We start from the raw sequence: 25,478 nt of genomic DNA on the forward strand, positions 1-25,478 counted from the left end.
AATGTTGACATATTTAAAAGTGAGAATGTAGGGCCTAATTGAGCATGGATCGTAGATGTGCGAAAAGTCGCAAATATACGATTCATCACACTGACATGTGGGGGGACGCACAGCACAGGCCAAGTGCCGGGTACTCCCCCCCATCCCCCCGCAAACATGCAAAAGCATCTCACAGTGGCAATGCTTTTGCATGTTTGTCTACGCAGCCTAGCTAATACTTATACAAGCAAGTATTTGTCTATTTGTACTTGTTGCCTAGCTACATTCATTAGCTTTTCTTCAGAAATGGACATTAGTGTGGAAACTACAAATGCATGCTGCTGTTGTGGAAGATAATACTTGTACTGCATATGTGGTATAATTATTCTGACCTACAGGTATGAGAATTAAATGGCCACAGCTTTCCTCAACTTTGCTGGTTCCTCATTTTTTATGTTTTTTTTTTAAATTATTTTGACTTTGTAATCATGCACTTATGCCTGTTTAACCAAAATCTAAAAAATCTACCAGATATTGTAACTCTTTGCACTTCATGGTTTGCTGTGCGGAATCAAACACCAAAATCCCTGCAGTCTGAAGAAAAATGTGTTATCCTGCAGATTGTCAATTGCAGTTCAACTTGCAGCTCACAGAAAGGTTCATTGAGAGCTAACACTGGACAGAGGAGCCAGCTAGGGAGGGATGAGCAATAAAGGTTTGAGGCATCACCATCAGTTATTACTGGGACTAGTGATGCAGTAGTCTTAAATTTGGTACATCTAGTCAGAGGCGTAACTAGGGTTTTCGGAGCCCGGGGCAGGATGAAAAGTGGCGCCCCCCCCCAAAAAAAATACCCATCAAATCAAATGTGTTGGCACACAGTGAAAAGGGTAGTATTCATGTGACCGCCGGTCAGCTGACCGACAGTCACATGACTTTCTCCACCAGCCCGACGGGTCACTGACCAACAGGGACTATTTCCACTCGTGGGTGTCCACGACACCCATAGAGTGGGAATAGAACCCGTGGCGACCGCAGGTCGCCACCGAGCCCGCAGCGTGGCGAGCGCAGCGAGCCCGCAAGGGGCTTGCTGCACTCGCCCCTCCCCGCCGGGATCCCGGCGTCGGTAAGCTGACCGGCGGTCAGGAGACCGCCGGTCAGGCGTACTACACCCAGTGAAAAAATGGGCGGCACCAGAATGGGCGTGGTCACATACCAGAAGGGGTGTGGCCACTGAAAATGGGGCGTGCCAACATGACTATCACCTACCCCCTGTGTCGTCTCTCAGCACACTGGGCCTAATTCAGACATGATCGCTAGGCTGCATTTTCATACAGCCTGCGATCAGGTCTAAACTGTGCATGCGTATGCACCGCAATGTGCAGGTGTGTCGCACGGGTACAAAGTGGATTGCCGCTCAGCGATGGGTTTGTGCGAAGAATACATTCGCACGGGCGTTCGCAAGGAGATTGACAGGAAGAAGGCGTTTGTGGGTGGCAACTGGCCGTTTTCAGGGAGTGGTTGGAAAAACGCAGACGTGTCCAAGAGCTTGCAGGGTCCCAGACAGGCTGAAGTGATCACAGTGGCTGAGTAAGTCCTGGGCTACTGAGAGACTGCACAAAATCTGTTTGTACAGCTCTGCTACACATGCGTTCGCACACTTGCAGAGCTAAAATACACTCCCCTGTGTGCGGTGACTATGCTAATGCACTACTGCAAAAAAACCCTAGTGAGTAATCAGTGCTGAATTAGGCCCACTATCACTTCCCCCTGCATTGTCTCTCAGCACACTACCCCTTGTGTCGTGTCTCAGCACACTATCACATACCCCTTGTGTCGTCTCTCAGGACGCCTTCATTCAATTTTTGCACATTACGGCAGTAGAGTTCCCTACTTACACAGTACACAGGTAGAGTCCTCTTTTTACACAGTACGCAAGCAGAGTCCCCTTTTAATGCAGTACACACAGTGACAGATACACATTGCCCCAAAGTGCCAGATACACATTACCCCACAGTGTCAGATACATATTACCCCACAGTGCCGGATATATATTACCCCACAGTGCCAGATACACATTGCCCCACAGTGCCAGATACACATTGCCCCACAGTGCCAGCTACACATTGCCCCACAGTGCAATATACACATTGCCCCACAGTGCCAGATACATATTACCCCACACTGCCAGATACATATTACCCCACAGTGCCAGATACACATTGCCCCACAGTGCCAGATACATTTTACTCCACAGTGCCAGATACATATTACCCCACAATGCCAGATACAAATTACCCCACAATGCCAGATACACATTGCCCCACAGTGCCAGATACACATTGCCCCACAGTACCAGATACACATTGCCCCACAGTGCCAGATACACATTGCCCCAGAGTGCCAGATACACATTGCCCCACAGAGATGCACGTTGCCCCATAGTGCCAGATACACATTGCCCCCCCCCCCGCTATCATCTGCTATGTGAGGGGAGGAGAGCGCAGCGCCCCTCCTGCCCCTCAATGCACCATGAAGTCCGGTCTCCTGCTGCCGGCCGCGGGTATCTTGGCACCGGTTCATTAGCCAATCAGAGTTCGCGGACCGGCAGCCAATCAGGAGCCGGTCCGCCAGCTCTGATTGGCTAACAAACCAAACCAATGAGACTTGCCACGACGTCGCCGGAGACAAGATACTGAGAACATTGAGGGGCAGGAGAGGCGCTGCGCTCTCCTCCCCTCACATAGCCGTGGGATGAGGGATGGCCATGATGCCCTGGCCGCCGGCGGTGCCCCCCTTTGCTGGGCCTGCCAAGGCGGCCAGGGCACGTGCCCTGCTCGACCCCCCCTTAGTTTCGCCTTTGCATCTAGTATACAAAAGCAATTGGGCATACTTTCCTTCTCTCCTTGATCACCCAAGGGACTAAAACTGAGGAGCAGGCCACCCTCCTGTATCTAGGTTACTTCCTAGAGAATGGACACACAATTTGTGCCATTATACTGCCTAATGACGAGCACACTTGTTCCCACGTCGCACAGTGAGCATTTCCCCTCCAGGAACTCTACCAGACAAGAAGTTTGAAAAGCTGGCAAGTATGCAGTAAGACAAGTGGCCAGATACCTAGTGGCATTTAGGGTGCACTGATTAGCAGAAATAGCGACATTTGTATCTTACATAAAAGCTGCGGCTTATTTGACAAACTTCATCCGACCCTTGGCACATACCCTCCAACTGTACCTTTTTAATAGGTACAGTACCTTTTTTTCATGGTCTGTACCGATTTTTGCCTCCCCAAACTTCCATTGAAAGTATAGGAAAAGGGGCGTGGCCACCCCCCTTTTTTCCCGCGACCACGCCCCCTTTTCGGATTTGTACCGATTTTTCTGTGTAAAATGTTGGAGGGTATGTTGGCACTGTACTTTCACTTACACCTGTCAGAGTGATCAGTCAGTGCTTAGTAGGGTCTCAGAGTGCTGTGCCAAGCTGAGACACTTTTCGGCAGTATGGCCCAATCGCGTAAGGCATGGGCACGCCCACTTAGAAAAACCTTCAGCCACGCCACATCAAAGGGGGGTTTGATCAATGTGGTGACAAATCATACATCTACCCCACTATGTGTAGTGTTCACACTAGGGGGTATATTTACTAAAATACAGGTTTTCAGAAGTGGAGATGTTGCCCATAGCAACCAATCAGATTGTAGCTATTACCTTTTTGATGGTGCTAGATGAATATTAAGTAGAATGTGATTGATTGCTATGTGCAATATCTCCACTTCTAATAACCCACACTTTATTAAATATACCCCCAGGTTGTTTTAGTAGACCTAAGAATGCGCCTGTGTCAGGGTGCTTTGTTGAGCTCCGGATAAGTGCCCTTTAGATTGGAGGGGGTTTATGCTGCACCACCTCCTGTACTTTGAGAGTGCAGGTTTGGGCTTGGATGCCAAACTTCCCACTGAATCCACAACCTCTGACTGCTACTGTATCAACCTGGTCTGAGGTAAATACATGTATTTACATGTGTTATTGTACACTTAAGGAATTGGAGACACTGCTGTGTGGCATATTATGTATTGGGGCATTGATGTGACACAAATGTATTGGGGGCACTGTAGTGTGGCTTATCATGCATTGGGGCACTGATGTGGGGCATATCATGTATTGGGGGTTCTGATGTTTGGCATATTATGTACTGGGTGTACTGATGAGTGGTATATCATAAATTGGGTGCACTGCTGCATATCATGAATTGGGGGCACTGTCAATCGTTCACAGCTCTATATTCCTGGCCACGCTTCAAAGTAACTCCTCCTTTTCTGCAGAGTGTCCTTTTGCAAACCAGCGGTTAGCAGCTGCCTTCAAATTAGGGCGGGTGAAACAAAGCACAACTACTCAGTGTCAGACTGACCAAACAGGGCACAAGGAAATCTCCGTTGGGCACTACTGTCCAGAGTGCACACTCAAATATTGTTCTCAAGACTTGGTCAACAGCATGTGGGTAAAGTTTCTGTCAATTTACTGTATATGGCTGGGAAGAGTATATTGGGGAGAGCACTGGCAGTAAAAATAAGATTTTACTTACCGATAAATCTATTTCTCGTAGTCCGTAGTGGATGCTGGGACTCCGTAAGGACCATGGGGAATAGCGGCTCCGCAGGAGACAGGGCACAAAATAAAAGCTTAAGGATCAGGTGGTGTGCACTGGCTCCTCCCCCTATGACCCTCCTCCAAGCCTCAGTTAGGATACTGTGCCCGGACGAGCGTACATAATAAGGAAGGATATTGAATCCCGGGTAAGACTCATACCAGCCACACCAATCACACCGTACAACTTGTGATCTGAACCCAGTTAACAGTATGATAAACGCAAAGGAGCCTCTGAAAAGATGGCTCACAACAATAATAACCCGAATCTTTGTAACAATAACTATATACAAGTATTGCAGACAATCCGCACTAGGGATGGGCGCCCAGCATCCACTACGGACTACGAGAAATAGATTTATCGGTAAGTAAAATCTTATTTTCTCTGACGTCCTAGTGGATGCTGGGACTCCGTAAGGACCATGGGGATTATACCAAAGCTCCCAAACGGGCGGGAGAGTGCGGATGACTCTGCAGCACCGAATGAGAGAACTCCAGGTCCTCCTCAGCCAGGGTATCAAATTTGTAGAATTTAGCAAACGTGTTTGCCCCTGACCAAGTAGCTGCTCGGCAAAGTTGTAAAGCCGAGACCCCTCGGGCAGCCGCCCAAGATGAGCCCACTTTCCTTGTGGAATGGGCTTTTACTGATTTTGGCTGTGGCAATCCTGCCACAGAATGTGCAAGCTGAATTGTACTACAAATCCAACGAGCAATCGTCTGCTTAGAAGCAGGAGCACCCAGCTTGTTGGGTGCATACAGGATAAACAGCGAGTCAGATTTTCTGACTCCAGCCGTCCTGGAAACATATATTTTCAAGGCCCTGACAACGTCAAGCAACTTAGAGTCCTCTAAGTCCCTGGTAGCCACAGGTACCACAATAGGTTGGTTCATGTGAAATGCAGAAACCACCTTAGGTAGAAATTGAGGACGAGTCCTCAATTCCGCCCTGTCAGAATGAAAAATTAAGTAAGGCTTTTATATGATAAAGCCGCCAATTCTGACACACGCCTGGCTGAAGCCAAGGCTAACAGCATCGACACCTTCCATGTGAGATATTTTAAGTCCACAGTGGAAAGTGGTTCAAACCAATGTGACTTTAGAAAACTCAACACCACATTGAGATCCCAAGGTGCCACTGGAGGCACAAAAGGAGGCTGTATGTGCAGCACCCCTTTTACAAATGTCTGAACTTCAGGTACTGAAGCCAGTTCTTTCTGGAAGAAAATCGACAGGGCCGAAATTTGAACCTTAATGGACCCTAATTTTAGGCCCATAGACAGTCCTGTTTGCAGGAAATGAAGGAAACGACCCAGTTGAAATTCCTCTGTAGGGGCCTTCTTGGCCTCACACCACGCAACATATTTACGCCAAATGCGGTGATAATGTTTTGCGGTTACGTCCTTCCTGGCTTTGACCAGAGTAGGGATGACTTCTTCTGGAATGCCTTTTTCCCTCAGGATCCGGCGTTCAACCGCCATGCCGTCAAACGCAGCCGCGGTAAGTCCTGGAACAGACAAGGCCCCTGCAGTAGCAGGTCCTTTCTTAGAGGTAGAGGCCACGGTTCGTCCGTGAGCATCTCTTGAAGTTCCGGGTACCAAGTCCGTCTTGGCCAATCCGGAACCACGAGTATAGTTCTTACTCCTCTCCTTCTTATGATTCTCAGTACTTTTGGTATGAGAGGCAGAGGAGGGAACACATACACTGACTGGTACACCCACGGCGTTACCAGAGCGTCCACTGCTATTGCCTGAGGGTCCCTTGACCTGGCGCAATATCTGTCCAGTTTTTTGTTTAGACGTGACGCCATCATGTCCACCTTTGGTTTTTCCCAACGGTTTACAATCAGGTGGAAGACTTCTGGGTGAAGTCCCCACTCTCCCGGGTGAAGGTCGTGTCTGCTGAGGAAGTCTGCTTCCCAGTTGTCCACTCCCGGAATGAATACTGCTGACAGTGCTATCACATGATTTTCCGCCCAGCGAAGAATCCTTGCAGCTTCTGCCATTGCCCTCCTGCTTCTCGTGCCGCCCTGTCTGTTTACGTGGGCGACTGACGTGATGTTGTCCGATTGGATCAACACCGCCTGACCCTGAAGCAGAGGTTTTGCTTGACTTAGGGCATTGTAAATGGCCCTTAGTTCCAGAATGTTTATATGAAGAGACGTTTCCAAGCTTGACCACAGGCCCTGGAAATTCCTTCCCTGTGTGACTGCTCCCCAGCCTCTCAGGCTGGCATCCGTGGTTACCAGGATCCAATCCTGAATGCCAAATCTGCGGCCCTCTAGTAGATGAGCACTCTGCAGCCACCACAGGAGAGACACCCTTGTCCTTGGCGACAGGGTTATCCGCTGATGCATCTGCAGATGCGATCCGGACCATTTGTCCAGTAGATCCCACTGAAATGTTCTTGCATGGAATCTTCCGAATGGAATCGCTTCGTAAGAAGCCACCATTTTCCCCAGGACCCTCGTGCACTGATGCACTGAGACCTGTCCTGGTTTTAGGAGGTTCCTGACTAGCTCGGATAACTCCCTGGCCTTCTCCTCCGGGAGAAACACCTTCTTCTGGACTGTGTCCAGAATCATTCCTAGGAACAGTAGACGTGTCGTTGGAATCAGCTGCGATTTTGGAATATTTAGAATCCACCCGTGCTGACGTAACACTACCTGAGATAGTGCTACTCCGACTTCTAACTGTTCCCTGGATCTTGCCCTTATCAGGAGATCGTCCAAGTAAGGGATAATTAAAATGCCTTTTCTTCGTAGAAGAATCATCATTTCGGCCATTACCTTGGTAAAGACCCGAGGTGCCGTGGACAATCCAAACGGCAGCGTCTGAAACTGATAATGACAGTTTTGTACTACAAACCTGAGGTACCCTTGGTGAGAAGGGTATATCGGGACGTGGAGATAAGCATCTTTGATGTCCAGAGACACCATATAGTCCCCTTCTTCCAGGTTTGCTATCACTGCTCTGAGTGACTCCATCTTGAATTTGAACCTTTTTATGTAAGTGTTCAAGGATTTCAGATTTAAAATTGGTCTCACCGAGCCGTCCGGCTTCGGTACCACAAACAGCGTGGAATAATACCCCTTTCCTTGTTGCAGGAGGGGTACCTTGATTATCACCTGCTGGGAATACAGCTTGTGAATGGCTTCCAAAACTGCCTCCTTGTCGGAGGGAGACTTTGGTAAAGCAGACTTCAGGAAACGACGAGGGGGAAACGCCTCGAATTCCAGTTTGTACCCCTGCGATACTACCTGTAGAATCCAGGGATCCACTTGCGAGTGAGCCCACTGCGCGTTGAAATTCTTGAGACGGGCCCCCACCATATCTGAGTCTGCTTGTAAAGCCCCAGCGTCATGCTGAAGACTTGGCAGAAGCAGGGGAGGGCTTCTGCTCCTGTGAAGCGGCTGCATGGTGCAGTCTTTTTCCTCTTCCTCTGCCCCGGGGCAGAAAAGAATGGCCTTTTGCTCGCTTGTACTTATGGGAACGAAAGGACTGAGTTTGAAAAGACGGTGTCTTTTTCTGCTGATGTGGAGTGACCTGGGGTAAAAAGGTGGATTTTCCAGCCGTTGCCGTGGCCACCAGGTCCGATAGACCAGCCCCAAATAACTCCTCCCCTTTATACGGCAATACTTCCATGTGCCGTTTGGAATCCGCATCCCCTGACCACTGTCGCGTCCATAACGCTCTTCTGGCAGAGATGGACATAGCACTTACTCTTGATGCCAGGGTGCAAATATCCCTCTGTGCATCACGCATATATAGTAATGCATCCTTTAAATGTTCTATAGTTAACAAAATATTGTCCCTATCCAGGGTATCAATATTCTCGGTCAGGGAATCCGACCATGCGACTCCAGCACTGCACATCCAGGCTGAGGCGATTGCTGGTCGCAGTATAACACCAGTATGTGTGTATATACTTTTTAGGATATTTTCCAGCCTTCTATCAGCTGGTTCTTTGAGGGTAGCCGTATCAGGAGATGGTAACGCTACTTGTTTTGATAAACGTGTGAGCGCCTTATCTACCCTAGGGGGTGTTTCCCAACGCGCCCTAACCTCTGGCGGGAAAGGATATAATGCTAATAATTTTTTAGAAATTAGCTGTTTTTTATCGGGGGAAACCCACGCTTTTCACACACCTCATTTATTTCCTCTGACTCAGGAAAAAATATTGGTAGTTTTTTCTCACCCCACATAATACCCTTCTTTGTGGTACTTGTAGTGTCAGAAAGGTTCAATGCCTCTTTCATTGCCGTGATCATGTAACGTGTGGCCCTACTGGACATTACGTTTGTCTCGTCACCGTCGACACTAGACTCAGTATCTGTGTCAGGGTCTGTGTCGACCCACTGAGGTAACGGGCGTTTTAGCGCCCCTGACGGTGTCTGAGACGCCTGGACAGGCACTAATTGATTTGCCGGCTGTCTCATGTCGTCAACAGTTTTTTGCAAATTGCTGACATTATCACTTAATTGTTTAAATACAATCATCCAGTCAGGTGTCGACTCCCTAGGGGGTGACATCACCAACACAGGCAACTGCTCCGCCTCCACATAATTTTCCTCCTCATACATGTCGACACACGCGTACCGACACACAGCACACACACCGGGAATGCTCTGATAGAGGACAGGACCCCACTTAGCCCTTTGGAGAGACAGAGGGAGAGTCTGCCAGCACACACCCAGCGCTATATATATATATATACAGGAATAACCTTATATAAGTGTTATTCCCTTATAGCTGCTGTTATTATCGTTATTTGCTGCCAAAAATGCCCCCCCTTCTCTTTTTTACCCTGATTCTGAAGCAGGACTGCAGGGGAGAGTCAGGGAGCCGTCCTTCCAGCGGAGCTGTGAGGGAAAATGGCGCTTGTGTGCTGAGGAGATAGGCTCCGCCCCTTCACGACGTCCTTATCTCCCGCTTTTTTGTGTAAAATGGCAGGGGATTAAAATACATCCATATAGCCCAGGAGCTATATGTGATGTATTCTGTTTTGCCACCTAAGGTATTCTGTTATATTGCGTCTCAGGGCGCTCCCCCCCCAGCGCCCTGCACCCTCAGTGACCGGAGTGTGAAGTGTGCTGAGAGCAATGGCGCACAGCTGCGGTGCTGTGCGCTACCTTAGTCTGAAGACAGGATGTCTTCTGCCGCCGATTTCACCGGACCTCTTCGTCTCTTCTGGCTCTGTAAGGGGGACGGCGGCGCGGCTCCGGTGACCCATCCAGGCTGAACCTGTGATCGTCCCTCTGGAGCTAGTGTCCAGTAGCCTAAGAAACCCGATCCACTCTGCACTCAGGTGAGTCCGTTTCTTCTCCCCTTAGTCCCACGATGCAGTGAGCCTGTTGCCAGCAGGACTCACTGAAAATAAAAAAACCTAACTAAACTTTTATTCTAAGCAGCTCAGGAGAGCCACCTAGATTGCACCCTTCTCGGCCGGGCACAAAAATCTAACTGAGGCTTGGAGGAGGGTCATAGGGGGAGGAGCCAGTGCACACCACCTGATCCTTAAGCTTTTATTTTGTGCCCTGTCTCCTACGGAGCCGCTATTCCCCATGGTCCTTACGGAGTCCCAGCATCCACTAGGACGTCAGAGAAATTAAGTTTTGCCTAGTATGCCCAGAAATCTTATACTAGCTCTGGAAGAGGGTAGGGGGGTCGCTGCTGTGTGGGCTTGGCTATGCCATCAGAGAAGAAGACACACTGACCAGACGCTTGGCTTCAGCCTACAACATCAGAGAGCCCTGTGATCAGCTGCCCAGGTCCTGACTGCATGATCTCACAGTAGATCTTCACTGGACCTCGATAATGCCGTTGCACATTCACTTGGGATGAGGTCTCACTGAAATGTCACCTCGGTCTCCTTCCTGCAGCATCTCTGGCAATGCTGAAATTCAGGTGAACAGTAGTATCCAGAGTCCTTCTATCTAACGTAACTAAGAGGGAAAGGTATGTGCTTCTCAACATTATTCGGTTTATCTATGACATAAGCGGTAATATTATCTGTATTTCTGGCCACCTAATGCTTGACGAGTCAATAACATAACAAAAACTGTATACACCTGGCGCCACCGCCCTCAAAGTATTAGCAGCTAGTCTCGGGGATTAAGTTCCAATTCCCCCAAATTTGATAACAGAAAAAAGAGAATGTGAGACAGCGCTAATTACTTTGACGTCTTTTTATATATAATTAAAACACAATTTTACAATATCACATATAAATACCGGCCAGTATTCTTTAAAATATGCATATAATCTGATTAACTTCTAGGAAAATCAATATAGCTTAACCCTTTATGGAGCTGCTGGATCTAACTGTTTTATACAATAAAGCTGCAGTGTTATAATGCAGAGGTAACACTCTATCCTTTCTGGAGGCAAATGGATCGATGTAATTTGCAAATTAAAGTCCCACTGTAGATAATTCCATCACAGTTCTTTATGGGTATAGCATGCACCTCTACCAATCAATTCAAAGGTGATATGCAGTTCTTAATGCGTACCAAGCTAGGATAAGGGTGTTATGCGTGTTGGTAAAAAGCAAATCCTCCCAGTACTTGAATAACATACACCAAATGAGCTGCTGGTTGGTTAATAAACAGTTCTTTTAGGTGCACCATGCAAAGCACCAAATACCTCTCACAGCTGCTCCTCTCACTTATGGCTCTGCCTGTGTTCTCAGGCTGCAGTGTGGAGTCCGTTGTATTCCCCCTTAGCACTGGGGTATTTGTATTGAATGTACGCCGGCCGGCTTAGCAGACGATGCTGCAAGAGTGGTGTTATATCTCTCCCGGATGTCTTGCTCGTGACAAACGCGTTTCTCCGCCTCCTAATTAGTATCGGCGGCTTCCTCAGTGTCAGTATTTATATGTGATATTGTAAAATTGTGTTTTAATTATATATAAAAAGACGTCAAAGTAATTAGCGCTGTCTCACATTCTCTTTTTTCAATAACATAACACATTACAATCATATGTCTGATAGATATTTGTATATTTAAATGAACGACTTTCTTATGAGATAAGGCTATGCAAGGATATGCAAGTTTATTATACAGGACAGATAATGTTGCAACGGGATAAATCCTCATCTTTCTAAAAGATTTTTGGTATATCTGTTTAATATACAGTATATGGTCTAATGTATGAGTCTTCCACCTGCAGCCCTCCAGCTGCTGTGGAACTACATATTCCAGCATGCCCTGCTTCCCTTTTAGCATGACCTGCAGCCCTCCAGCTGCTGTGGAACTACATATTGCAGCATGCCTTGCTTCACTTTTAGCATGCCGTAATAGCAAAAACTGTGGCAGGGCATGCTAGTATGTGTAGTTCCACAGCAGCTGGAGGGCCGAAGGTTGGAGACCCATGGTCTAATGTATATTGTGTGTAATGACATGGTCCCCATGCTGTCCTGTGAGTTCCCTATTCTTGCAGACCATGGGTATTACTCTCACTCATTCTTCACTGTCCTGTTAGACCCCATAACATGCTAAGATAGACGATAAAATATGCGAGCAGGGTTTTATCCAATATAATAAGATTGGGACTATGGGCCTAATGCAGCATGGAACACATCTACAATGCGTTCACATGCTAAAGCCCTTCCGGAGTGTGCGCATGGCCAGAATCCACCCTGCGCGTGTCCACACAGTGAGATGCGACAGCATCTAACATATGTGAACGCCTCTGCCTGATTGACAGGCAGAGACATTCGCGGGCTGGGAGGGGGTGCTGACGCAACATTTTTGGGGCAGCGCTGAGGAAGCGTGGTCTGAACAACGCAGGCTCATCTGCACAGCCGCTGCAAGCCTATACATGGCTGGTAATCGATTGTCTTCGCAGCTACGCTGCGCAGGCAGAGGGTTACCCTTGACATGCGAGCGCTTTGCTGCTGTGCAAAACGTTTGCATGTTATCGGGAAGGGCCCGGCATGCACAACTACAACCCATGCTGAATTAGGCCCTATGGCTCTTATTCAGGTTTGTTAGCAAACCAAAAAGGCACACTAATGGGCAAAACCATGTTGCACTGCAGGGGGGGGGGGGGCAGATATAACATGTGCAGAGAGTGTTAGATTTGGGTGGGATGTGTTCAAGCTGAAATCTAAATTGCAGTATAAAATAAAGTTGTCTAACATTTTTAGGTTACATGCAAAAGCAGCCAGCATTTACCCTGCAGAAAAAACAATATAGCCCACCCAAAACTAAATCTCTCTGCACGTCACATCTGCCCCACCTGTAGTGCAACATGGTTTTGCCCATAAGTGTGCTTTTTTTGTTTACTAACAAAACTGAATAATGACAGGATAGCCTATACAAATAGAGCACGGATCAGTCTTTTACATATTACTGGTAGATTTTATTGATTTGTTAAATTTAAAAAGTTAGCTGTTTAATAATGTTGTAGCGCCAGGTGTCAGGAGAACTCCCTCTAGATAGCTTGCTCGCATCATTTGGAATTTGTACCAGTGGCTGTGCAGGGAGCCCCCATCGGTCTAAAACGTGGGGGAAAAGGTAAATTATTTGGGGGAGGGGGGGCGCACTACACCCACTGCTGCGTGTACCCGTGCTTCCCTAATCTATGTTTCTATTGTGTATATATTGGGGGTCATTCCGAGTTGTTCGCTCGTTATTTTTCTTCGCATCACAGCGATTTTCCGCTAACTGCGCATGCGCAATGTTCGCACTGCGACAAGTAAATTTGCTATGCAGTTAGGTATTTTACTCACGGCATTACGAGGTTTTTTCTTTGTTCTGGTGATCGTAGTGTGATTGACAGGAAGTGGGTGTTTCTGGGCGGAAACAGGCCGTTTTTTGGGAGTGTGTGAAAAAACGCTACCGTTTCTGGGAAAAACGCGGGAGTGGCTGGAGAAACGGAGAAGTGTCTGGGCGAACGCTGGGTGTGTTTATGACGTCAAACCAGGAACGACAAGCACTGAACTGATCGCAGATGCCGAGTAAGTTTGAAGCTACTCAGAAACTGCTAAGAAGTGTCTTTTCGCAATTTTGCGAATCTTTCGTTCGCAATTTTGATAAGCTAAGATTCACTCCCAGTAGGCGGCGGCTTAGCGTGTGCAAAGCTGCTAAAAGCAGCTTGCGAGCGAACAACTCGGAATGACCACCATTGTGCAAATATAATCATTTTAAGAAAAGGTTTTCATGGGGCCCTGGGCACTGTCAATCCTAGTTACGCCTCCGGAGATGCCATATTGTGAATTAAAAATTAACTGAACAATAACCTTTTTGTGATTTTATCAATGCTGTATTTTTAAGTAATCTGAAATATATATATTTTTTTTTTTCTAGTCTAGAATATACAAGTTATATAGTAACTAGTTACAAAGTGAGGAACAACACTGACAGGATCCCACAACACTTGCACCATCTATCTCTCAGTTTGGGACTTCTTGCATGTCTCCATCCCCATCATTAAATCATGACACTGCTGCCATAAAGTACGAGCCTTGTACTCCCTTATACAATCACATAAGTGGAAGTAGTTAAGTAATTAAAATAAACTAATCTCCTAAAATACACTGTGCTGCTGTGACCATTCTGTAGATCGGATTGATAACACAATATTCTATCATCCCCCACTTAGAAACTATAGAACAAGGGTGAGCAAGAGATTCAGCAAGTGTTCTTATCCTAGTCGAGTGAACCTTATAAAGCCACTTGCTCTCATGTTTTCCAATGCTAACTATACACAATCAGCATGAGATTTCGGAAACTACAGCACATTGTGGTGTGAGGAGTCTTGCTAGAAATGTGTCACTCACACAATCACAATTGTCACTGCTGCCTCTGGTAAGCAGGTCCTTTGCCTGCTCTGTAGCCATAATGTTTTGTTAATGAACAACAGGAGTTTCTGCGAGTAATGTGTGTGGCATATACAAACTGAGTAACTCTATATGATAAGGCAGTAAAGAACTTTAGTTAAATGCAAAATATAGCACAACCTTTCCTGGGTATTTCTTACCTTGTTTCCAATATCTGTTGCCTCAGGGTCTTGATGTATTCAAAGCTGTCAAAGCAACAAATGTCATAGACGAGGATATAAGCATGTGCACTTCTGAGCCCCCGGCAGCACGAATCTGCCCACTCCTGTAACATAGAAACATGTCAACTTACATCTTTTAATACAGCTGTATGGAATACCCCAGCTCACAGGCACACATACCCAGACTGCACTAACCAGACTCAGAATCAGCTCTGTTATCGGGAGTAAAGTAAAAATTTCTTAGTCATCCTATAAATACATAGATCATTGTAGTGTGATTGTAACTGTTAGGTAAAATATATATACGTTAGTTAGTATTTTGGACCAGGCATTCGCATGAACGTGAGCTGTCGTGCAGAGCAGTGCTAGGGTCCCCCCCTGTTACTCCGGTCTTTCTTTCTTCCACATCTTATTTATACCCCTTTTCCACTTACGAGCACGGGTCGCAGCCGGGAGCCTGACACGGGAGCTGCCCCCTGCTGCGACCCGTGCTCGGCCCCTTTCCCATCAGCAGTCACAACCCGGCATATGCCGGGTTGGTGACGCTTCTAGTGACGCTGCAGGGGCGGCGCAGGGAGATCACATGATCTCCCAGCACCGCCCTTCCATACAGTGTAAATGGGAGCCGTGTCGCATCGACACGGCTCCCGTTTACACTACAACCCTACCCGGATCAGTCCCGTGTCCTACCCAGGTAAATAGCCGGGTAGGATTCACGGGTCACTTGATCCGGGTTTACCCTTTTCCACTTGCAAAAAACACGGGTAAATGCGCGCCCCCGTGCATTTACCCGTGTTTTTTGAGCTAGTGGAAAAGGGGTAAGTCTCTCTTCCACCTCATTCCCTCTGCCTCTCACTCTTCTTGGGTGTGGGAAGGGGGGCAGCCAATGTAGCACACATCATTGTGTATGCATCTTGGACACGCACACATGTGCTTTTTGTGGAGTGCCCAAAGACCACGTGATGTGAAACAAATGAAGTATTAGGTTAGTTTATGGGGCAAGTGTGTAAGTATGGTGGGCAATGTTGTTTTTGATATCAGGTGCTTTTTTCCTGTCGGTTCACTAGTGGCAGTGAGAACTCTGAGTGGGGACTCAAGGAGAGCATATGTGCGCCATTGTCCATCTCTTACTGTGCAATTCAGGGACAGCTTAGTAAAATATATAAGATGTAGACTTCCAGATGCTTCTCAGTACAAAGAGACACTAATCAATTAATTAGCTCCATTTCTAGTAAGTCAAAAAAATGAAATCAATACATAATTTGTGGCATTCATACTTAAAGGTGCTTCTCTCCAGCAGTACAAATACCAACAAAAAAGAACAAAATCTATATTGTATTAGATTTCTCTCTACTTATACTTCTTTGCAGTCTGCCCTGGATTTAAGAATTGCAGCTTATTCTCCAAAAATTGTTTAACACAGGTTGTTGTTGTTGTTTTTTTTTCTAAAATAATCTTTTTATTACCTTTTTTTCTAGCATATCCCAGAACATCATAACCTTGAACCTAGCATACAGTGACCTCTAACATTATGAAGATCTTTTTAGCTTTAAAGGTGCCCACTTATTGGTTTGTTTTTTATGTTGAAAATGAAGACACACAAAGCTGGGACACCGTAACTGCACCCATCAAATAGAGGATGCAGCCATTTTGTTTACAGAGGCAACATTCATGGGAAAGCATCAAATCACTAGGGGATGGTAACATCACTGCCTCACAAAGGGCCAACTGTAATTTCTATCCATTCATGTTCCATTTATAGGAAAACATTTTAATACTACAGTATCAGTGACCATTTGATTTACTGTACAATATTTATTATGTGCCTTGACATGTTTTCCCACTTCATCTTTAAACTTCCTCTCTTTTTAGTGTAAACTGGAAAGTGACACATACATAAAATCATTAAACAGATAAAGTATTTATTTATATATATATATATATATATATATATATATATATAGCACCAGCATACCCTGCATGGCTTTACAATTGTTAAAAGAAAAACGTAAACAGCACTCAGGAACTACTGAAGTACTCCATACAGCCTTTACAGTCTGTAAAGAAGGGATGGCCACCGCCCTCTATCGATGATGACCAGTGATATTAAAAACAAACAGCAGGAGCCATCGATGGTACTGAACTATGCAATGCCAAACCAATGAATGTATTAAAGACCGAATCAGCAAGGCAAGTGTTGGTCTCATTTGTTAACAATGGAAATGTACAGTACCAATTGATTCTGCTGCAGCTTCCAATTATGAGGCAGTTGTGTAAGCTCACTGCTAGACTACAACTCAACAAATACTGTAGATGGAGTAAATCCCAAAAAAGGAAGCGCTGTTCAATCAATTATATTTTTCTTATATACATTTTTTATCCTTATCAGATAGTTCCCACATATAAAAATGCATAAAACAGCTAAAAAAAAAATCACGAAAAAAAAGCAGTGAATATTATTTCCGCAATATGTATAAATACAGTAGTATAGTGGCTGGCCAATGAATCAATGTGGAGTATCCTTAAGAAAGTCATACCATGTTTATCCAGATTGCGTATTGTTAGCACATATATAAATATATATATATATATACTGTATGTAGCATGCACTTTTGTTGTTAGTGACAGTATTTACGCATGCAATATTCCACAGGCCAGTCTCATGCAAAATATTAGTATTTATTAAAAACATATGCTGTTAGTGAGGTACTTTTTTTATATAATCAGTCCAACTGCATATAGACATCTTTCTAGGAATATCACAGGATATTGCAGTTCTTTCAAAACCACTGCTGCTGGTTTCTCCTATTGTGCAGTAATGGAGTTATTTGTTTCCCATATGTAGCCTTCTAGAGTAATGACCATAATATTATTTATTGACCAATGATAGATGGTAATACCAAGAGCTCATACCACTTTTGTAGAGGTGCGGTCCATCTTTCGCAGTATATAGGTTTGTGCTACCTACCTACAATTATAGCTGAATAATGCGTTTCTCTGCCTGCGCTCCATATCAGCGGCTACCTCAGATCATTTTACATATCCACCATCCTCGAGCCTGTGCCTCCCACATCGTGTGCTCCAAGCCTTGTTTTGGTAGCTATCTTTTATAGATTCCGACGCCCATCTTTTAGATTCCCATCAAAACTCTTTTTCAGTTATGTTTATGCAGTTCACCGGCCATATTATGCTTTCCACCTCATATTAAAGTCACACAAATACGGCTGATACCCTATAAAGCTTTTACATACCGCATAAAGGACCTTCTTGTCTTTATAAACCAGCAGCAGTGGATTTGAGGGAAAAACAATATCCTGTAACCCTGGCCTGTGAATATTCCTAGAGAGGTGTCTATATGCAGCTGGACATTATATTATATAAATGGCCCAGTCAGTGGGTAAAGGAGGCAAAACTTTTTTTAGGTATATAAGCGAAAGGAGAAAAACAAAAGGCGGAATTATAAAACTAAAGACGGACACTGGGAGTCTTGTTGAAGGAGACAATTTAATAGCAGATCATCTTAATGATTATTTTTGCTCAGTATTTACTACTGAAAGAGAGGGGAAGGGGCCACAGTTAAGTTGCAGGGATATTCAGGAAAATGAAACAAGTACATTTACAGAGGAGAAGGTCCTAACAGAACTCTCAAAGCTGAAAGTGGACAAATCTATGGGGCCAGATGGGATACATCCAAGGATACTAAAAGAACTTAAAGAGGTGCTGGTAGCACCATTGACAGAATTATTCAACCAGTCATTAGCTACAGGAGTAATTCCAGTTGACTGGAAAAGAGCAAACGTAGTCCCACTGCACAAAAGTGGAAGCAAGGAAGAGGCAAACAACTACAGACCAGTGAGTCTTACATCAGTAGTAGGGAAATTGATGGAAACACTCTTAAAAGAAAGAGTTGTAGATTATCTCAAATCCGGCAATTTACTGGATCCCAAACAGCATGGATTCACTGGGGGGAGATCATGTCAAACAAATCTTATTGACTTTTTTGATTGTGTGACTAAAGTGATGGATAAAGGTGGAGCCATGGACATAGCTTATCTAGACTTTAGTAAGGCTTTTGACACAGTTCCACATTGTAGACTGCTAAATAAACTTGAAAGTTTGGGATTGGATATTAGGATTATTGAATGGATAAGATCTTGGTTGAAGGATAGAAAACAGAGAGTTGTGGTAAATGGAGTGCATTCACAGGAGGGAAATGTTACCAGTGGTGTACCCCAGGGATCTGTACTTGGACCAGTGCTTTTTAATATCTTTATTGGTGACATTGCAAATGGCATTAAAGGGAAAGTATGCCTTTTTGCAGATGACACAAAGGTATGCAACAGGGTAGACACACCAGGTGGGGTAAAACAAATGATTGAGGATCTAGGTAGACTAGAGGAATGGTCAAGAGTCTGGCAATTACAGTTTAATGCCAAAAAATGCAAAATCATGCACTTGGGTCTCAAAAATCCTAAAGCTAAATACAGTATTAATGGCACTATACTGGAAACTACTGAGGAGGAAAGGGATCTAGGAGTCACTATTTCAGATGACTTAAAGGCAGGTAAGCAATGTAACAAGGCAATGAGGAAGGCTAGTCAGATGCTTGGCTGCATTGGGAGAGGAATCAGCAGCAGAAAGAAAGAAGTAATAATGCCACTGTATAGGTCATTGGTACGGCCTCATCTAGAATACTGTATTCAGTTCTGGAGGCCATATCTTCAAAAGGATATTAATACATTAGAAACTGTACAAAGGAGGGCAACTAAAATGGTGCATGGCCTACATCACAAAACATACCCAGAAAGACTAAGAAATCTCAATATGTATAGTTTGGAGCAGAGAAGGGAAAGGGGGGACATGATAGAAACTTTCAAATATATCAAGGGTTTTAACAAAGTCCAGGAGGGAAACATTCTCCAAATGAAGAGAAGCAATAGGACACGAGGACATGCACTCAGACTGGAGGGGGGGAGGTTCAGGGGAAATTTGCGGAAAAATTATTTCACAGAAAGGGTAGTGGACAAGTGGAATAGCCTCCCATCAGAGGTGGTAGAGGCTAAGACAGTAGAGCAATTTAAACATGCATGGGATAGACATAAGGATATCCTTACAAAGAAATAAGGATCAAATAAGGTTAGAGATAAAAATAATCTAAAAAAAAAAAAGGGGCAGACTAGATGGGCCAAGTGGTTCTTATCTGCCGACAAATTCTATGTTTCTATGTTACATATATACACACACACATATATATATAACGTGAAAATAATCCACATGAACCAGCACACCTGAAGTAGCAGCAAATAGTTAAGTTTACTCCATTTTCATTTAAAAAAAAAAGTGCATAGTGCAAACATTGATGTAAACAGCTATGATGAAATAAGAGATACTTAACAGCTCAATTGCATAATGACAAGCGACAGCTCCAACAGCTGTTACAGTGCAGCAGCACCTTCATCAGGGAAAAGCCAGCAGTGTAACTAACCATCACTAAATCCCATACATATATACACAAAAACTGAGCACGAACAATTACAATCACCTGTGCATTCTGTTTGAATAACTCCCATGTGATCATCTGGTCCAATGCCGAAGCGGGACTCACCACGCTCCTTCCCCGGTGCCAAGGTAACACAATCACCAGACAGGTGTGCATGACATCACAAGCGGCCACTTCCGGCCAACGGAACTCACATCGCGGACCCATGCAACAGAGGACGGTACAGCAGGACGCGCCACCCGGAAGTGATGCAATCCCGCTGCTGACGTCGACGGCAAGTTGGTCCAGCTGTCTCCGTCTAACAGTTGTCACTAAACAACACCCACTATTTACAATTGTCCAATGGCGCAACCGGGGGGGCGGATCATATCATAATGTAAACAATCCAATAGTATCCAAGTCCAACAATCCCCTTTTGGCCAGCGGACACCACAGTCACATGATCTGCAGCATAAATACATGTAAACATAAACAAATACATAAGCAGAATAGTGCAGCCAAGTATTGTCTCATTAAGGCTAAACTAACCATGAATCTGCATAATTAATACAGGACTACACACAAAACATATCTAAACCTACACTAAAACAATACTGAAGAATGGGCCCATCAGATAAACCAGCCTAATTATCAGATTTATATTACATTGATCACAGGTGATTGCAATTGTTTGTGCTCAGTGTTTGTGTATATATGTATGGGATTTGGTGATGGTTAGTTACACTGCTGGCTTTTCCCTGATGAAGATGCTGCTGCACCGAAACAGCTGTTGGAGCTGCCGCTTGTCATTATGCATTGAGCTGCTAAGTATCTCTTATTTCATCATAGCTGTTTACATCAATGTTTGCACGATGCACTTTTTAAAAAAAAATGAAAATTAAAATGGAGTAAACTTAACTATTTGCTGCTACTTCAGGTGTGCTGGTTCATGTGGATTATTTTCACGTTTTCTATGCATGATTTTTGACCTTGCACCCTACCATAACCTTTGGAGGTGTGTGCGTTGCAGTTCGCATTGTATAACTATATATATATATATATATATATATATATATATATAGAAAAACGATGCAGGCGGCACTCGGAATACACTGCACAGCACAAGCAGGTAAGTAATAAGGTTTCGAAGTTTATTCACCTTTTCATCAGATTACAACCATAAAGTACAAAAAACATACCTTTATAGCATCTCCCCACCACGTGCACTCAACTCTGTCGCAGGTCAGACGGAAACGCCTATTGATGACGTCACCAGGCCGAACCGCGTCACCCGGGCAACATATACAAACAAACCCATAATACAACCCATGAATGGATCATCAAAAATGTTTAAATATACGGTTACATAACATCAGTATATAAATAAGAAAAATAACCAAGTGAAACAATACATAACAAACATATGCAGACAAGGACAAAAATGGCACAATGAAGTAACCCTCCAGCTCAAGGTACATTTCTAAAGCACAACCATTATAATCACACAGATAATGAAATTAACAAAAAATGAGTATACCCATTCATATTGTATTTAAAACCTTATAAATTGACCTATATTTCACAGAAAGCAGCGGAGTCCTAACGTTTCATTAAGTCCCTTTGGTGCCAGAGTCTGAAGTTCAAAAATCCAACGAGATTCTTTTCTCAACAGCCGCGCAGACCTGTCACACCCCCCCCCCCCCCCCCCCCCCCCCCCCCCCGAAGTCTCTCAGGCTCATGATCAATGATCATGTACTTAAGTGTAGCTACACTATGATGTAACAGAGCGAAATGCCGGGCAACCGGTTGGTCGCTATTCCCGGATGAAAGGGCATTCCTAATCGCTAATTTGTGGTTGGCCATACGCTCACACAACGTGCGGTCAGTTTTGCCAACATAGCATAGCCCGCATGGGCACGTAATGAGGTAGATGATGAATTTAGTGGTGCAGGTAACCCGATGATCTATCGAGTATCTACGTCCACTGTGGGGATGATAGAAAAAATAAGAATTTACTTACCGATAATTCTATTTCTCGGAGTCCGTAGTGGATGCTGGGGTTCCTGAAAGGACCATGGGGAATAGCGGCTCCGCAGGAGACAGGGCACAAAAGTAAAGCTTTTACAGGTCAGGTGGTGTGTACTGGCTCCTCCCCCTATGACCCTCCTCCAGACTCCAGTTAGGTACTGTGCCCGGACGAGCGTACACAATAAGGGAGGATTTTGAATCCCGGGTAAGACTCATACCAGCCACACCAATCACACCGTACAACTTGTGATCTAAACCCAGTTAACAGTATGATAACAGAGGAGCCTCTGAAAGATGGCTTCCTAAACAATAACCCGAATTAGTTAACAATAACTATGTACAAGTATTGCAGATAATCCGCACTTGGGATGGGCGCCCAGCATCCACTACGGACTCCGAGAAATAGAATTATCGGTAAGTAAATTCTTATTTTCTCTATCGTCCTAAGTGGATGCTGGGGTTCCTGAAAGGACCATGGGGATTATACCAAAGCTCCCAAACGGGCGGGAGAGTGCGGATGACTCTGCAGCACCGAATGAGAGAACTCCAGGTCCTCCTTTTCCAGGGTATCAAATTTGCAAAAATTTACAAACGTGTTCTCCCCTGACCACGTAGCTGCTCGGCAGAGTTGTAATGCCGAGACCCCTCGGGCAGCCGCCCAAGATGAGCCCACCTTCCTTGCGGAATGGGCCTTAACAGATTTAGGCTGTGGCAGGCCTGCCACAGAATGTACAAGTTGAATTTTGTTACAAATCCAACGAGCAATCGACTGCTTAGAAGCAGGTGCACCCAACTTGTTGGGTGCATACAGTATAAACAGCGAGTCAGATTTTCTGACTCCAGCCGTCCTTTAAATGTATATTTTTAAGGCTCTGACATCGTCCAACAACTTGGAGTCCTTCAAGTCGTCTGTAGCCGCAGGCACTACAATAGGCTGGTTCAGGTGAAACGCTGATACCACCTTAGGGAGAAAATGCGGACGCGTCCGCAGCTCTGCCCTATGTCGAATGGAAAATTAAATAAGTGCTTTTATAAAACAAAGCCGCCAGTTCAGATACTCTCCCGGCCGAAGCCAGGGCCAGTAACATAGTCACTTTCCATGTGAGATATTTCAAATCCACATTCTTTAGTGGTTCAAACCAATTGGATTTGAGGAAATCTAAAACTACATTTAGATCCCACGGTGCCACCTTAGGCACCACAGGAGGCTGTATATGCAGTACTCCTTTGATAAAAATCTGGACCTCAGGGACCGAGGCCAATTCTTTTTGGAAGAATATTGATAGGGCCGAAATTTGAACCTTAATAGATCCCAATTTGAGACCCAAAGACAATCCTGATTGCAGGAAATGTAGGAAAACGACCCAGTTGAAATTCCTCCATCGGAGCACTCCGCTGCTCGCACCACGCAACATATTTTCGCCCAATACGGCGATAAAGCTTCGCGGTGACTTCCTACCTTGCCTTTATCAAGGTAGGAATGACTTCTTCTGGAATGCCTTTTCCTTTTAGGATCTGGCATTCAAACGCCATGCCGTCAAACGCAGCCGCGGTAAGTCTTGAAAAAGACAAGGACCCTGCTGAAGCAGGTCCCTTCTCAGAAGTAGAGGCCACGGATCGTCCGTGACCATCTCTTGAAGTTCCGGGTACCAAGTCCTTCTTGGCCAATCCGGAGCCACTAGTCTTACTCCTCTTTGCCGTATAATCCTCAATACCTTTGGTATGAGAGGCAGAGGAGGAAACACATATACCGACTGGTACACCCAAAGTGTTACCAGCGCGTCCACAGCTATTGCCTGCGGATCTCTTGACCTGGCGCAATACCTGTCCAGTGTTTTGTTGAGGCGAGACGCCATCATGTCCACCATTGGTTTTACCCAACGGTTTAATAGCATGTGGAAAACTTCTGGATGAAGTCCCCACTCTCCCGGGTGAAGGTCGTGTCTGCTGAGGAAGTCTGCTTCCCAGTTGTCCACGCCCGGGATGAATACTGCTGACAGTGCTATCACGTGATTCTCCGCCCAGCGAAGGATCCTGGCAGCTTCTGCCATTGCCCTCCTGCTTCTTGTGCCGCCCTGTCTGTTTACATGGGCGACTGCCGTGATGTTGTCCGACTGGATCAACACCGGTCTTCCTTGAAGCAGAGGTTCCGTCTTAGTTCCAGAATGCTTATGTGAAGAGACTTTTTCAGGCTCGACCACACTCCCTGGAAATTTTTTCCCTGTGTGACTGCTCCCCAGCCTCTCAGGCTGGCATCCGTGGTCACCAGGATCCAATCCTGCATGCCGAATCTGCGGCCCTCCAATAGATGAGCCTCCTGCAACCACCACAGAAGGGATACCCTTGTCCTCGGCGACAGGGTTATCCGCAGGTGCATCTGAAGATGCGACCCTGACCATTTGTCCAGCAGCTCCCTTTGCATGGAATCTGCCGAAAGGGATTGCTTCGTAAGAAGCTACCATTTTTTCCCAGGACTCTTGTGCATTGATGTATAGACACCTTTCCTGGTTTTAGGAGGTTCCTGACCAGGTCAGATAACTCCTTGGCTTTTTCTTCGGGAAGAAAAACCTTTTTCTGAACTGTGTCCAGAATCATCCCCAGGAACAGCAGACGAGTTGTCGGCATTAATTGGGATTTTGGAATATTCAGAATCCATCCGTGCTGCTTTAGCACCTCTTGAGATAGTGCTAAACCCATCTCTAGCTGTTCTCTGGACCTTGCCCTTATTAGGAGATCGTCCAAGTATGGGATAATTAATACGCCTTTTCTTCGAAGAAGAAATATTATCTCGGCCATTACCTTTGTAAAGACCCGAGGTGCCGTGGACAAACCAAACGGCAGCGTCTGAAACTGATAGTGACAGTTTTGTACAACGAACCTGAGGTACCCCTGGTGTGAGGGGTAATTGGAACGTGGAGATACGCATCCTTGATGTCCAAGGATACCATAAAGTCCCCTTCTTCCAGGTTCGCTATCACTGCTCTGAGTGACTCCATCTTGAACTTGAACTTCTTATGTACAGGTTCAAGGACTTCAGATTTAGAATAGGCCTTACCGAGCCATCCGGCTTCGGTACCACAAAAAGAGTGGAATAATACCCCTTCCCTTGTTGTAGAAGAGGTACCTTGACTATCACCTGCTGAGAATACAGCTTGTGAATGGCTTCCAAAACCATCTCCCTTTCTGAGGGGGACGTTGGTAAAGCAGACTTCAGGAAACGGCGAGGTGGCTCTGTCTCTAATTTCAACCTGTACCCCTGAGATATTATCTGCAGGATCCAGGGATTTACCTGCGATTGAGCCCACTGCGCGCTGTAATTTTTGAGACGACCGCCTACCGCTCC

General features: G+C 45.4%; 1 protein-coding gene across 4 annotated transcripts in view; it reads right to left on the reverse strand.

Annotated features, from left to right (window-relative positions):
• The window catches only part of RASL10B (RAS like family 10 member B), a 231,776-nt gene that overhangs the window by 28,379 nt on the left and 177,919 nt on the right, over positions 1 to 25,478 (reverse strand). For all 4 annotated transcript variants that reach the window (XM_063953990.1, XM_063953989.1, XM_063953987.1 and 1 more), the window contains one exon: positions 14,608 to 14,732. In XM_063953990.1, coding sequence (XP_063810060.1) covers positions 14,608 to 14,732 — 125 coding nt within the window. The remainder of the gene's footprint in view (positions 1 to 14,607; positions 14,733 to 25,478) is intronic.

The sequence above is a fragment of the Pseudophryne corroboree genome, chromosome 2, assembly GCF_028390025.1.
Source record: "Pseudophryne corroboree isolate aPseCor3 chromosome 2, aPseCor3.hap2, whole genome shotgun sequence".
Taxonomy (NCBI): Eukaryota; Metazoa; Chordata; class Amphibia; order Anura; family Myobatrachidae; genus Pseudophryne; species Pseudophryne corroboree.